The following is a 14519-nucleotide window of genomic DNA, read 5'->3' as shown; positions in this document are numbered from 1 at the left end:
CTGTAGACCTATCTCCTTACTAAACGCAGATTATAAAATTTTTGCTTCAATATTGGCAGAAAGACTTAAAAAATACCTAAATAATTTTATCCACCCTGATCAAAATGGATTTCTGCCAAAGAGACAAATTAAAGACAATGAGAGTAATCTTGGACACTTTGGAATATTACGAGGCACACCCTGAAAAACAAATGGCTTTGATATTTTTAGATGCACATAAGGCATTTGATAATGTGAATTGGCGATTCATGTTACTACAGTTGGAACAGATAGGCTTTGGTAAAAAAATTATCCAAGCAATAGAAGCTATATATCATAAGCCAACGATAAAGGTAATGATAAGAGGGAGAACTGACAGACTCTATTGAAATAAGAAAAGGAACAAGACAAGGGTGCCCACTGTCACCTTTTTTGTTTGTGTTAACCTTGGAAGTGTTAAACAGAAATATTAGAGAAGAAAAGGATATAAAAGGGATGAAAATTAAAAAAGAAGAATTTAAGTTTCAAGCATCCGCAGATGATCTGGTTTTAATTTTAGAAGACCAACTAGAAACAGCATCAAAACTGATAGAAAAGATAGAGACATATGGAAAGGTGGCTGGTTTGAAAATAAATAAAGATAAAACAAAGATTTTGACAAAGAATATGCTATCAAGACAAAAGGAAGAACTGGCAGATCTATTGAAAATCCAGGTCACGAATAAGATCAAGTACTTGGGGATACATTTGACAGCAAGATGTAGTACACTAAAAGAGAATAACTATATTAAACTTAAGCAGCAGATAGCGTTAGATTTGGCAAAATGGGAAAATTTACAACTGTCATTAATAGGGAGAATATCAACAATCAAGATGAATATATTACCCAGAATTTTATATTTGTTCCAAACAATTCCAGTTAGGCTTGGAAAAGATTATTTTGAAGATTTAAATAAAATTTGTTGAAATATATATGGCAAGGTAAGATAGCGAGAATAAAGTTAAAACTTTTGCAAGATGCCAGAATAAGAGGAGGATTTGGTTTGCCTAATTGGGAGTTGTATTACCAAGCTACAAATTTGATGTGGGTTAACAACTGGATAACATTAAGAAATACTAGATTGTTGACATTAGAAGGACATGACCTGTTGTTGGGGTGGCATGCTTTTCTATGGTATAAAGGAACTAAAACACAGGGGTATTTTCGAAGACATTATATATGGGAGTCTCTGTAGTTAAACTGGGAGAAGACGAAAAGGCAATGTTATTTGAAAATTCCAGTCTGGTTATCGACTATTGAAGCATTTTCCTGTCCTATAATATATAAAAAGGAACAAACAGTTAGATATGGTGAAATATTGAATGAAAAGGGTAAACTTAAATCTATGCAAAAATTAGAGGAACAAGGTATAAAGATGAATTGGTTTTCATATGCACAAATTCAAGGTATGACAAAGATTCTAAAGCAGAAGGTTTCTATGATAAACTGACTGATTTAGGTAAAACTTTGACAGGTACTGATGAAAAGGTGATTAAAAAATTGTATGGATATTTATTAGAAATTAAACTAGAAGAACAAGTTAAAGAAACTATGATTGCTTGGGGGAAGAATTTTGGATATGGGATTGATCTAGAGAAATGGCAAAAATTGTGGTCTCTAAATTAAAAAATGACAATGTCAACAGCATATAAAGAAAATTTGTATAAGATGTTTTATAGGTGGCATTCCCCCCCCACAAGAATAGCAAGAATGTTCAAGAACAAATCCGAAAAATGTTGGAAATGTCATCAGATACCTGGCTCATATTACTATAAGTGGTGGACTTGTGTGGATGCCAAAAAATATTGGACTAAAATCCACACATGGTTGGAAAAAAATGACAAAAAAGCATATAGACTTGAAACCAGAGATATTATTATTGGGAATTTTACCTGAAATATATAGTAAAGAATTGAAATATCCGATTGTAAATGTATTAACAGCGGCTAGGATTGTACTTGCCAAAAACTGGAAAAATGAGAAAACACCATCACAGGAGGAAATTATTAAGAAAATATTGGAATGTGCTGAAATGAGTAGATTGACATTTGAAATCAGATGATAAAGAATTTTATAAAATTTGGGATCTATTCTATCAATGGTTAGACAATAAAACATGGTAATTAAATATGTAGATCTTTAGAAAATAATAAGTATATAAAGATGTATTTTTTTCTTATTATATCTACAAAATGATTGTAGGATAGATTTGGGGTGATAATATGAACTGTCATAAAACAAATTAAGTAAAATATGGATTATCTTGTAAAACATGAATAATAGTATAGTCAAATGATTAATAATATTAATGTATTTAATATTTGATTGACAATATGAGAAACATATACAATGTAATTGTAATTGAAGACTACGAAATGGAAGCACAAAACAATCTGTAAACCAACCGACACACTGTATGTATATATATGGAAGATGGCTTGATGTTTTTATGTTTTGTTTGTCTATGTTTGTCTTAAAAAACAATAAAATTAAAAAAAAAAAAAGACGGGTGGACTTCTACTCTCAGAGCTGGCTGGAGAATTCTGGGAGTTGAAGTCCCCCCGTCTTCAAGCGGCCAAGTTTGGTGGCCTCTGCTCAAAGCCACCGTTGAGCAAAGACCAATGGAAAACAAAGCAAACCCTCCCCAAGGATTATTCAAGTGCGAAGAAGCAACTGATTACGATGAAGGAACTGAAACGAGGCGAAGACCGCCTGACTCCTCGCTGGCCGTCCACGCAGCAGCAGCAGCAGCAGCTCCTGCATCTGGGTCCCCCGGGCGGAGGAGGCCTGGCGCCAGGGGAGGCGAGGCCGCTGAACTTTCCCCGCAGCTCGCGCCTTCGCCCATGGCAGGGAGCCGAAACCCGGGCAGGACTCACATTCGTACTTCTTCAGGATGGCCGGGTATTTGGCTTTGACCCCTTGCTGCGCTTCGGTCAGGTCGTAGTCCCGCTCGTCGTCCGCCATGGGGCCGGGCTGCTCTGCTCCGAGGCGCCCGCAGAGGCTCCCTCGGCGCTGGGTTGGGGGCTGGCCAGTGGACGGGGGGGGGTTTCCTACCCCAAGCTCCTCATCCAAGCCCCGGCAGATCCGATCCCGCCTCACGGCGACACTCTCGGCCCCGCTCTCCCTTTTGCCTCCTCCAAAGCAGCTTCCCCGGCCGGATTTCTGCCCGACCACCTATCCCGGCAGGGGGAAAGGCCCGGCCTCCTCCGAGCGAAGGGCAGAGAGGGACGGGCCGCGGGGAAGCGCAGCCCAGCCGGACTCGGACGAAAATGGCGGCCGACGCGCTGAGGGAGGAGGGGGGAGGAGGAGGGAGCGGCAGGGGAGCTGGCGCGCGCGTGGCCTTTCCTGCCCCGCCCCCCTCCCGCCATTCCCGCGCTCGTGATTCGCGGAGGAGGCCGCGGCGGTGAGGGTCTGCGATTGGCTGCCTTTGGCGCGAACGCGTCGCGCGCGGCTGAGGCTCTGAGGCGACGGGCGAACGAGGGGGGGGGGGCGTCCGCAAAGGAACCGGCGGCGGCCTCGCCAAACGATAACGGGCGTGCCTAGGCAGTCAGCCGTCGGAAACCGGGAGCCGCGCCGCCGCGCGCGCCCCTTCGACGAGTCGCCATCATGGCGGATAAGGAAGGTAGGCGAGCCGCGCTCTCCCGAGGGGAGGACTCCGCCGGAACAGGCCCCGCTCCCGCACTCCCTTCCCGCCCTGGCGGGGAGCCCCTCAGCCAATCCCGGCGCCTGTCCGTCTGGCCCCGCCCCGTATCCCCGGCGCCGCCCAATAGGGTGCGCCCCGCGCGCTGGGCCCGCCCGCTCTGACTCTTTCCCCCGCGGCGGTGTCCGCGCTTCTGGGTCTCGCGGTGGCGGCAGCGGCGGCTGCAAGTGCGCCGGGATGAGACGGGCTGGGCTGCCCGATGGCTCAGGTAGGGGCCGGCGGGAATCTCGGGGCTGGCTCGGGCGGGCGGGCGGGCGGGCTCCCCGACTGTTTTCCCTGTTTCCTGGAAGGGGGCGGTTTGGCGCTCCGCCACCCCCATTTCCCCGGCAATGTAACCCCACGCCGCCCTCAGCAGCAGCCCGGATCGCCGCCCTCCGGGGGGACAACGCTCGTGCCGCGGCTGCCCGGGAGCCGACCGTCGGGCGCGGGAGGGTTACGAGGCCGTACGTGGGGGCCGCTGGGCCTTCCTCCGGCCCGGCCTTTCTGGGCGGCGCAGCCCCGTGGCTCCTGCGGGCCGGGGCGGGGGGGTGTCCCTCTCGGCTGCTCTGGCAGCGGGAAGCGCCGTGAGCCGGTCTCGCTCTTCCGCGCGGTTTGGTTGCTTTCCTTGAGACGAAGCAGACCAGGAAGAAGCGTCGCCGCTTGGTAGCCGAGATGGAGGCCTCAGCCCGGCCTCTTTGTTGTGCTGCACGCCAGAATCCGGTTGTCTTTTGGAGGAAAAATGACAGTCTGATCCCCCTCCTGTTGCGTTCCGTCTTCTGAAAAAAGATTGCCGGCAGACTTGGAACTTTAACACTGATGTTGTGTAAAATAATTTCTGACCACAGAGAAAAAAATGATGTGCTCCTCTGCATACGGGTGATAATTATCCTGTCTACGTTAACGGTCACATAAGTATAGGATTGCAGGTTTAATTAACTAGATTTTTTGCATTTTGCAGGTTGTGAGTATATATCAATACTTCTATGATATATAAAAAGTATTTTCCTCTCTTATCTCATTCTGAATAGTTTGCTTTACTAATAATTTGTTTTCATGCAACTATAAAATTAATTCGATTGCATTGTTGATGTTATATTTTAGCTGCCTTTGATGATGCAGTGGAGGAACGGGTTATCAATGAAGAATATAAAATATGGAAAAAGAATACCCCCTTTCTTTATGATCTTGTAATGACACATGCCTTAGAATGGCCCAGCTTGACTGCTCAGTGGCTTCCTGATGTAACCAGGTAATTTTCTAAGAATTACAGTTTAAGCATGTATAAATATTGAACACATTGAGACTTCTGAATAAACAGGCATTTAGCATAAATGTAACTTAAAGACCTTGCTCCTATTAACTCTAGATACCAATAATCTTTGCATGTGTGCATGTGTTTCTTGCAGTCTGCTTGCTCCCTCCCTTAGCATAAAATTATAAAAGTGTTTAGTTTTCTAGTCCTCTTTACCAGATGCTCACGCACAGTGCATTAAGTTCTAAAGGAATTAAGTTCTAACATGTATATTGAGGGTAAGATTTAAATGTATAGAGTAGTCCTCACCATACTTTTAATTTTCTTTGGCAACTGTTTTTATTAACCTATAATAAACAAGGGTGAAACGTAAACACCTATTTTAAATCAGAATAAATCTTGTTCCACAAGTTTTGCTAAACCATTATGTAGTGTTTGGGCAAAACAAAATCTAAAATGTAGCTGTTGCAGAAAAATTAACTCAGTCCTGGGAAAATAATAGTCAAATCTTGAAGGTAGGAATAGCCAAGAAACAGGAATCACGTGGAGTCTTGGGACAGGCTTTCCTATAATTACAATGTACCAGGAAGCTATCAAAGCCCCTCTCTAATTCATCTTAATGCTAAACCAATGAAGTTGGGACTTGAATTTATTTCTCTCATTCTTGGGACTCACATACCTTTACTGTAATGCCTTGGCCTTCTCAGAGTTAAGCCATATTCTATTGTACAGCTCTTTCCTGTGTGGAATGGTACTTTGGCTCAAAAGAATTTGGCAAACAGATTTTTCTGCAAGCAGATTCTGCTTTTATTTCCTCCTCTACCCAGTGGAGCCATAGTGTAACTGTAGCAGAAGAAATCTCGGTGGTCTTTCCCCCCCCTCCTCCAAGAAAGTCTGCCTTGTTTTTGAAAATGTACGAAATAGCCAGAGCTTTTGGCTCTTTCTTCATTTTCTTAGCAAAATATTCTTATTACTTATGGATGCATTAAGTGTTCAAAGGATGTTTTTTCTTTGTAGTGTTCACTGACTCTATTTAATCAGTCTAGCTTTTCTTTTTTTCTTTTAAGTTCAACCCAATCTCATTTTTAATGGCATTACAGACCTGAAGGCAAAGATTTCAGTATTCACCGGCTAGTTCTTGGGACCCATACTTCCGATGAGCAAAATCACCTTGTGATAGCCAGTGTTCAGCTCCCCAATGACGATGCCCAGTTTGATGCCTCACATTATGATAGTGAAAAGGGAGGTAAGAGAAAAAATTAAGTTTTTAGTTGTGGGTTTAGACCTCTTGTTTAAAACATGGCTTGTGCAATTGCATCTTTTGTGTACTTTTTAGCAGTAGCTGATTCCTTGTTTTGGTTTTATTGACTAAAAGGTTTTAAATCAATCAGTTATGTATGTATTAGGTGCATAATGAGCTGATAGAAAATATTAGTATTGTAACATTAAATATGAAATGTCAGGATTTTGACTTCTTTATGGTAAATCAAAGGAAAGCTTTTAATGGCACATTTGTTTGAAAACACTTTAGGAATCAGCAATAGCGTTTTAGGATGCTGCATTGTATTATTGCATTAGCTGTTATATTTTATATTTCTTTTCTCAATTCATATCCTCTGATGAGCAACAAAGTCGAGCTTATAAACCTTATCTTTTATTTCCAGAATTTGGCGGCTTTGGATCTGTGAGTGGAAAAATCGAAATTGAAATAAAGATCAACCATGAAGGAGAAGTGAATAGAGCCCGTTACATGCCTCAGAATCCTTGCATTATTGCTACAAAAACTCCATCCAGTGATGTTCTTGTATTTGATTATACCAAACATCCATCTAAACCAGGTTTCTGCCGATTTGCATGTCTTTCATCTGTTTAGAAATATAGTCTTAATGTTATAATAGGCCAAATAATTACTATTTGAAAATAAACATGTATGCATTCTGGCATTGAAAAACGTATGGTAGTGGTTAGGATTTTGAGTAACAGTTTAATTATGTGGTTCAACTAGACCAGGGGATGTCAAACTCAAGGCCTGCGGGCCAAATCCGGCTCATGGAATGCTTAGATCTTGCCTGCGGGGCTGCCCTGGAAACTGTGGACAACCAGCCAGTGGTGCCTCTGGCAGTGGGTTGCAGGAGGCTTTCTTTTGCAGCCAAAATCGGAACTTGGGAAGGCGACCCGCAGCCCTCACAAGCTGTTTTCACTGGTGAGGTTGCAGGAGACCATCGCAACCAGAAACAGACCTTGGGGTCCTGTTTTCGCTGGCAGAGTGCTTGGGTCACCACAGGTGCCTCCGGCATGAGTGACATTGAGCTGGCCAAGCCCCCCCAACTCTGATGCGGTCCCCAATGAAATCGAGTTTGATACCCCTGAACTAGACAGTCAAGTTTTCTTTCTTTTTTTAAGTTTTATTTGTTTTATTAGTATAATATATAAAAATTCCATTTCAATCAAATGTCTGGGTACAATTATTTTTAGGCAATCATAAAGTGTTTGTAATAATGTATCACAATAACATTAATACTGTACTAACAATATTTTGTTTGTCCATTTTAACAAATTTCCATTTTAACATTTATCCTGTCCCTTTCTAACTTCTGTTTTTATTGTCTAGCCATTGATAAAATAAGTCCCATGTCAAAAAGTAGTTTCTTTTTTGTCCTTAATAGTAAGCATTAGTGTCTCCATTCTGCACATTCTAATATTTTCTTAATTATCTTCTCATCAGTTGGGATCTCATCACACTTCGATTGTTGAGCATATACAATTCTAGCTGCAGTTAGTACATATAAAATCAAGTATATAATCTAACATATTTTTCTGGTAGAATGCCCAATAAAAATATATCTGGTTTCATATCTAAATGTTTCATCATTTTTTCCAACCAAGTATGTGGACATGTCCACCACATATGGTAATATGAACCAGATGTTTGATTACATTTCCAACATTTAGTATATCTATCCTTATACATTTTTGCTAATCTTGTTGGTGCAAAATGCCATCTGTAAAACATTTTATACAAATTTTCTTTATATGCAGTTGACATAGTTTAACATTTCTATCCCACATTTTTCTTAATTTTGTTTCAGGTTGGTATTAAAGCTAACACCTTTTCACAGAAGTTACATGCTTGCTATTTGCAATTCCCTAGTGTTAAATGTTTTAAAAAATGAGAAGCAAAGATTATTATTTTATTACATTTGTGCTTTTGCTGAGCCACTGCTTTCTTTGTAGATCCTTCCGGGGAGTGCAATCCAGATCTGCGTCTTCGGGGGCATCAAAAAGAAGGTTATGGTCTGTCTTGGAATCCAAATCTTAGTGGACATTTGCTTAGTGCATCTGATGATCATGTGAGTAGTTACGTCCTTAGCCATCCCATTACATGTATTAATTGCCAGGTAAAATTATCCTAACAAAACACACTTTCTCTCCTTGTTTAAGACTATTTGCTTGTGGGACATAAGTGCTGTTCCAAAGGAAGGGAAAGTGGTGGATGCTAAAACTATCTTCACTGGTCACACAGCTGTGGTAGAGGATGTTTCCTGGCATTTGCTCCATGAATCTCTCTTTGGATCGGTTGCTGATGATCAGAAACTCATGATGTAAGCAAAGCAGGATCCCTTATCTCAAACTGAATTTCTGGTTTATTTTTTTATAAAGAAGAGGGTTTTGTTAATCATATTTACAATAATGTATATATTACTAGCTTATGAGAATAGTTTCTCAAACTGAATTTATTTTCTTTCTTTTTAAGCTGGGACACCCGTTCGAACAACACTTCTAAACCAAGCCATTCGGTAGATGCTCACACTGCTGAAGTGAATTGCCTGTCTTTCAATCCTTACAGCGAGTTCATCCTGGCTACAGGATCAGCCGATAAGGTACCTAACTAGAATTATGTGCAGCGTTTGGTTTCAGTTTACGGCTCTTATTTTGATCAGCCATAGTACATAGGGTTTTGTGTTTTTTGTTTGTTTGTTTTTTTGTGGGTTTTTTTTTGGTATTGAGGTATTGGACATATGATTGCACTATATTGACTGCTATATATGAAATAAAGGGTAAATGTTTTAATTTGTCAAAATGTTTTATCTTCCTGGACAGACTGTTGCATTGTGGGATCTGAGAAACTTGAAACTTAAGCTACATTCCTTTGAGTCACATAAAGATGAAATATTTCAGGTAATTCATGTAATGGTTATGGAATGCCTTGCTCTTGATCATTCGACAAGTTGACTATTTTTAAGAAGATCTTTCAAAAGTTCTACAAGGAAAGCAAACATTTGGTTAATGTACTGTTCCATTTTTTTGCTCAAGGGTTGTGCACAATAGTTTACTCGCCATTAAGCTTTCTTTAGCCAAATACTTAGCCAGTGAATGGAATTAAGATTAGGAAATAAGACTGTTGTAACCAAATAGTTCACATGTCTGAGGACGGTCCCCCAAGTGGTATGTTGTAGCATTTGAGTTAGAGAAGGATTAATAAAAATTGAGATAGATTATGGTCATGCAATGTCTCACATTTGGTTAATCACTGGTGGAAGAGAGATTATAAATCCATCACTGTCACATGCACATGCAACACACAGTGGTGTTGCTGTTTCAAATTGTCATTAAGTGAGGACTGCCTGTACTACAACAATGTGTTTTGCATCATCTTACTCCACAGGTTCAGTGGTCACCACATAATGAAACTATTTTGGCCTCCAGTGGTACTGATCGCCGACTGAATGTCTGGGATTTGAGGTGAGCATCAAATTAGTGTAATGACATGTATATGAAATTTTTTTTATCAGGAATGGTTTTCATATAATTCAGCTGCTTCTTTTCTAGTAAAATTGGAGAAGAACAATCTCCCGAGGATGCAGAAGATGGTCCACCTGAATTGCTGGTAAGTGGGCACTTTAATCTACTCAACCATTCAACCCAATACAGCACAACCCACACAAGCCCTAAAAAGAACAACACTAACCTATAGCAAGAACGTCTCAGAAACTACCAACAGACTACTACAACCACAGGGCATCAGAGTAGCACACAAGCCAACTGAAGCCTTTCAGAACGTCCTAAGTAAACCAAAAGATCCAGAAGCCCCAGGAAAAACAAACAAACACAGGAGCCATCTGTGTTTGTGGCTGTTGTAATGACGACAACAGCCACTAAGTAGGACAAAGAGGCAGAAGGCTGGCAGAATGCATCCATGAATACCAACTAGCAGTCAGAAGACATGATGAAAACTTTAATTTCACAGTTAACCATAGTTTCAATTGGGAAACTGACCTATACCAAGCCAAATCCAAAAATGCTAGGGAATTTCTAGAAGCCTGGCACTCTGACAAATTAGCCATCCATAGACATAAACAGTATCTGCAAATTGTTCAAAAGAGACAACAAGCCAAAAAGGGAACCAAAAGATCAAAACTTCTCCCCACCAACCATCAGCACCCTGATGAGCATCGATTTACTCCAGAATAAACATCAGACTAACAATAAGCCTAGTCAAGGAACTGCCAAACAAGCCAGTAGTAAATAGCCCAATCAAAGAGCCTCTAAGACAGGTGTCAAACTCAAGGCCTGGCCTGGAAATATCAAATGACTGGCCTGCAGTGCCTCTGCCAGTCAAAAGGGGCCCTGGGGGAGTGCAGCCCCCCCACAGCCTGTTTTCGGCCTCTCCAGCCTCCAGTAGCACTCTGAAGGCCAAAAACGGTCCTGTACTGTTCTCAGGGCGGCCCTGCGGGCCAGATTTAAGCACCCTGTGGTCCAGATCCGGCCCACAGGCTTTTGAGTTTGACGCCTGCTCTAAGACCCTCTCTACCAACACTGAGAGGGTAAGCCACTAGAGCACGAATGTCAAACCACGTCACTTTGCTGTCACGTGATGTATCGTGACTTTCCCTTTGCAGAGCGGTGGTGGGTGTGGCCTGCACATGACGCATCCTGACCACAGCCGCCAGTTTGACACTCCTGCACTAGAATATAAACTGAGAGCAAACCCCACTCCTTACTAGCACTGATGATGTCACCTAGTTGGGTAATGAAACATCTGCAAGAAAACAACCAAGCTCAGAGCCACCAAGGACCCCTCCTATCTTGCCACAGTGGTATTATCTGTTTCTTTTCTCTGTTTGAAATGATTCCCTCCTCCATCTTTGACCCAAAATTCCAGAATCTCTCTGACTGAACGTTTTGCTTTTGCCACCTTCTGTTATGATCTGTTTTGTCCTGAGATGTGCTTTCCATATCTACACTACAGTAAAAGAGGTAGTAAAATAAGGTGCGTGGTCGAATGATGCTTGCTCATGGACCCTATAGTTACTTTTGAGTGTGGTCACATTGGGTAGCATTTCTCCTCCAGGTTGTATCAGTCTGGTGCGCCTTAGTTTTTCCTCTGATTTCCAGGAAGTTAATCTCCAAACAATTCACTGCTTTTCCATGATCTATCCCCAGTCTTAACAGAATACCATAAACTATTTTGGTTTTGAGGAGTAAGTTCTGAAAAACCATAGAGCCACATCAATAATAGAGAAATTGAAGAAGAAATGGGATTATTTTAGAGCCTAAAAATTCAGTTCCTGCTATAAATTTTGCACATGTTGACTTTTTATGTCCATGTAATTTAAAATAGAAAACTCCAGCATCTTTACTGCTAGGCCAATATTTTACTGTTTTCTAGATATGTTTTACGTCTCTTGGATTTTATGAAGTTTGTTTCTGATAGTATGCACCATTGCTGTTGTGTATTTGTCACTTTCTCTTGATTTTGATATTAGTTCATTCATGGGGGTCACACTGCAAAGATATCTGACTTCTCCTGGAATCCCAATGAACCCTGGGTAATTTGTTCTGTATCAGAAGACAATATAATGCAAGTGTGGCAGATGGTACGTATTCGGTTATTTCAAGGCTAAGCCAAAGTGCAAATTTTAGTTGACTGTTCCATTGCTTTGGTTAGTTTGTAATCTTTTAATCATTCCTTGCATGAACAGTGTTGACCCTAGAATTAGCTATATTATGGCAATGTCTCTAAAGAATGTGGCGTTCCAAGGCCGGGTGCATCACACCCTGGCCACGCCCACCCCCGGTTTTGCGAAAGGGGGGGAAAGTGCCACGATACGTCATGTGACAATGTGAGTTTGGCAACCCTGTTCTAGAGTATGTTTGTTGAAAGTTCCTTATGCTAATCAAAGGAAATTATCACCGGTGTTTGAGGAAAGAATATTAAAATCAGTGGTGGGATTCAGCCGGTCACAACTAATCATACCTAACGTTTTTGCTGAGTTTGGCGAACCACTTAGACATATTCCGGAAAAATCTGTGTGTTCTGGAACACATCTGGTTTTTGTTCAGCATCCTTCCAGTTGGGGGGGGGGACCCTCCCCAAAAGTCTAAGAGGGGAGCAACAGAAACATTGAGTCACGTTACCCAGGCGAAAACTCCAGGGATTTCGCTGGGGCCCGCACAGAAGGTGGCAGCCCGGGGCCAAAGTGCCGGCGGAGTGCCAGAGGGTTGGGGAGGGTGCTGAAGCAAGCGCCCCTGCCAACTGTCCCTTCCTGGCCAGAGGTGGAAAGCTGTCATGTTTTAAGTGCTGGTAGATGCTGGCTAGAGACGGGCCCGTTTCAGCACCTGGCGCCCAGATGCCCTCGCTTCCCCCAAGCATTTGTTTGCCTACCTGATTTCCAGCTCCAGCCCGTTTCAGGCCGTCATGTACAGGGAAACAAACGTTAGTGGAACTAAAAAAAAAAAAAAAAGCTCAATCAATTCCTACTTCTCGCAAAAAACAAAACCTCTCACGAATTTGGAATTGATTGAACTTTTTTTTTAGTTCCACGAACGTTTCCCTGCACATGATGGCCTGAAACGGGATGGAGCTGGCAATCAGGTAGGCAAATGTTTGGGAGAAGCCAGGGCATCTGGGCAGTGGGGGGTGGGGCAAGCTCCGTGGTGTGGCACTGCGCTGCAATGGAGAAACGGGCAAAAGAGCCGCCTGCGCGAGGGAAGGAAGCCGCTTTCCATCCTCCTCCTTGCTCCTCCTCCTTCCCTCATGCCGGCAGCTCCATTTCCCAGTTTCTCCATTGCAGCAGCAAGTGCCCAGGATCCATGTTGATAGCCTGGGGGGTGGGGACAGGTAATTTAACAACCAATTTGCCCAGGGTCAGGTTGGCCATTGCAAGAGACTCGTCCCGCATGTGCAGTGGAACCACATATCCCATGACGGCCAACCTTACCCTGGGCAAACTGGTTGTTCAAGTATTTGAATCCCACCACTGAATAGAATCCTTACTTACAATAGACAGATAAACAATGTTGCATGTTAAAGCTGCTTAATGTTACCTGTCAGTGACACGGTTAAAAATTGTGAAGTTCTTGGTGCTTCCTGAGCTTGGTGGCTTGCTTGCAGGCATTTCCTTGCAATTCACATTGATGGTACCTCATTGGGTAAACAAAGTAACGTCAAGGTGTGAATTGTAATGAAAGTCTGCAGACAAGCCACCGAGCTCAGAGAGCACCAAGGACAATGCAGTTCAACTCCGAGCTGCATATATTCTCTTCAGTTGGAACAGTTAACAGTTGCCTTCAGAATTGGTATGCTTTGCCCACCAAATCAATACTTCTTTCTCTATTCATCCCCTATGTAGGCTGAGAACATATATAACGATGAAGATCCTGAAGGAAGTGTGGATCCAGAAGGACAAGGATCCTAGACACGTGGCCCCTTTTCTTATTTCTCTTACTGTCCTCTTCCTGCCTTTTCTAACTATCCTAAGATTGACAACATTTGAGAGAAAGAAGTCACACCCTGTGCATTCAGCCGCTCATTCGTGAATGCTGTTCGTCTGAGAATGTAAAAGGTTGCTGTTGAATGTTGACGGATTGGCCTTTTTGACCATTTCTCTTCTAAAGAATTTGTGAGCTATGCTAGTGTGAATATCTGTTGCCACAACTATAAGATTAATTTGTGATCTTTAAAAAAATACAAGATATGCTCAAACCGTTGCAGTACAAGTTGCAGAGGGGATTCTCTTCTTATAAATACTTTTGATGCCCTCCAATAAAAGAGTTGGAGTTACTTTTGTTCTCTAATCATCAAGTTCTTGGCTTAAATAAATCCAACGCAGGTTCATCAATCCTCGTTCTCATCTCTAGCTGCTGTAAGACTTTCTTCCTAGGTTTCTCTGCAACATCCTCTTCCCTCTATCGTTTTCCAATAAGGCATCTTAGGATGTTAGGATATGAATATAATTTGGGGATGGTCTACATATCTGCACATTGCTCGGCTGTCGCTTTCTTTCTTGAAATGTGTTTTATCTTTCTTGTTTTTGTTTCTGTGTTTTAACTTGGGAACCAAGTTGTAAAAGGTGTTTCAGCTGAGTGATAGATTGCAGACCTCATGCCCAGCTTCCTAGAATTGAGCACTGGTAGCAGGTATACATAAGAGCGATGAAACTAGTTCAGTTTCCCCCCCCACCCCCAAATATTTGCTGTGTGGATTTAACTGTTTCACCAGCAGCCAGTGTAACTTCATGAACTCTGTAAAGAACTTCAACTAAAATAAATTCATTTTTTATGTAGAA

General features: G+C 42.3%; 2 protein-coding genes across 9 annotated transcripts in view; one reads left to right on the top strand and one right to left on the bottom strand.

Moving 5' to 3' along the window:
* Positions 1-3387, bottom strand: part of TSLIG1 (tRNA splicing ligase complex subunit 1) — an 18567-nt gene extending 15180 nt beyond the window's left edge. For 5 of the 6 annotated variants that reach the window (XR_015750392.1, XM_087970269.1, XM_087970270.1 and 2 more), the window contains exon 1: positions 2896-3387. Coding sequence is in view for 4 of the 6 variants with exons in the window: in XM_087970269.1 (XP_087826395.1) it covers positions 2896-2983 (88 nt within the window). In the remaining 2 variants the exon portion in view is untranslated. The remainder of the gene's footprint in view (positions 1-2895) is intronic. The other variant, XM_087970272.1, reaches the window with a different exon arrangement.
* RBBP4 (RB binding protein 4, chromatin remodeling factor) lies at positions 2588-14519 on the top strand. 3 transcript variants are annotated; one of them, XM_087970266.1, is made up of 12 exons: positions 2588-2920; positions 4800-4947; positions 6051-6196; positions 6615-6788; positions 8185-8300; positions 8392-8552; positions 8705-8831; positions 9052-9129; positions 9617-9693; positions 9781-9838; positions 11718-11828; positions 13584-14519. In XM_087970266.1, exons 1-12 carry the CDS (start codon positions 2641-2643, stop codon positions 13647-13649), a joined length of 1542 nt encoding a protein of 513 aa, XP_087826392.1. In that variant the 5' UTR covers positions 2588-2640; the 3' UTR covers positions 13650-14519. The 3 variants fall into 3 exon arrangements, with proteins under 3 accessions (XP_087826392.1, XP_026529507.1, XP_026529506.1); XM_026673722.2 differs by lacking the exon at positions 2588-2920 and adding an exon at positions 3367-3641; XM_026673721.2 differs by lacking the exon at positions 2588-2920 and adding an exon at positions 3782-3927.

This window comes from Notechis scutatus, chromosome 8 (genome assembly GCF_049901735.1).
Source record: "Notechis scutatus isolate UNSWTSFEM ecotype Mainland chromosome 8, rNotScu1.2, whole genome shotgun sequence".
Classification (NCBI taxonomy): Eukaryota; Metazoa; Chordata; class Lepidosauria; order Squamata; family Elapidae; genus Notechis; species Notechis scutatus.
The sequence above is the reverse complement of the archived record's forward strand: the minus strand, read 5'-3'. Positions and strand labels throughout refer to the sequence as shown.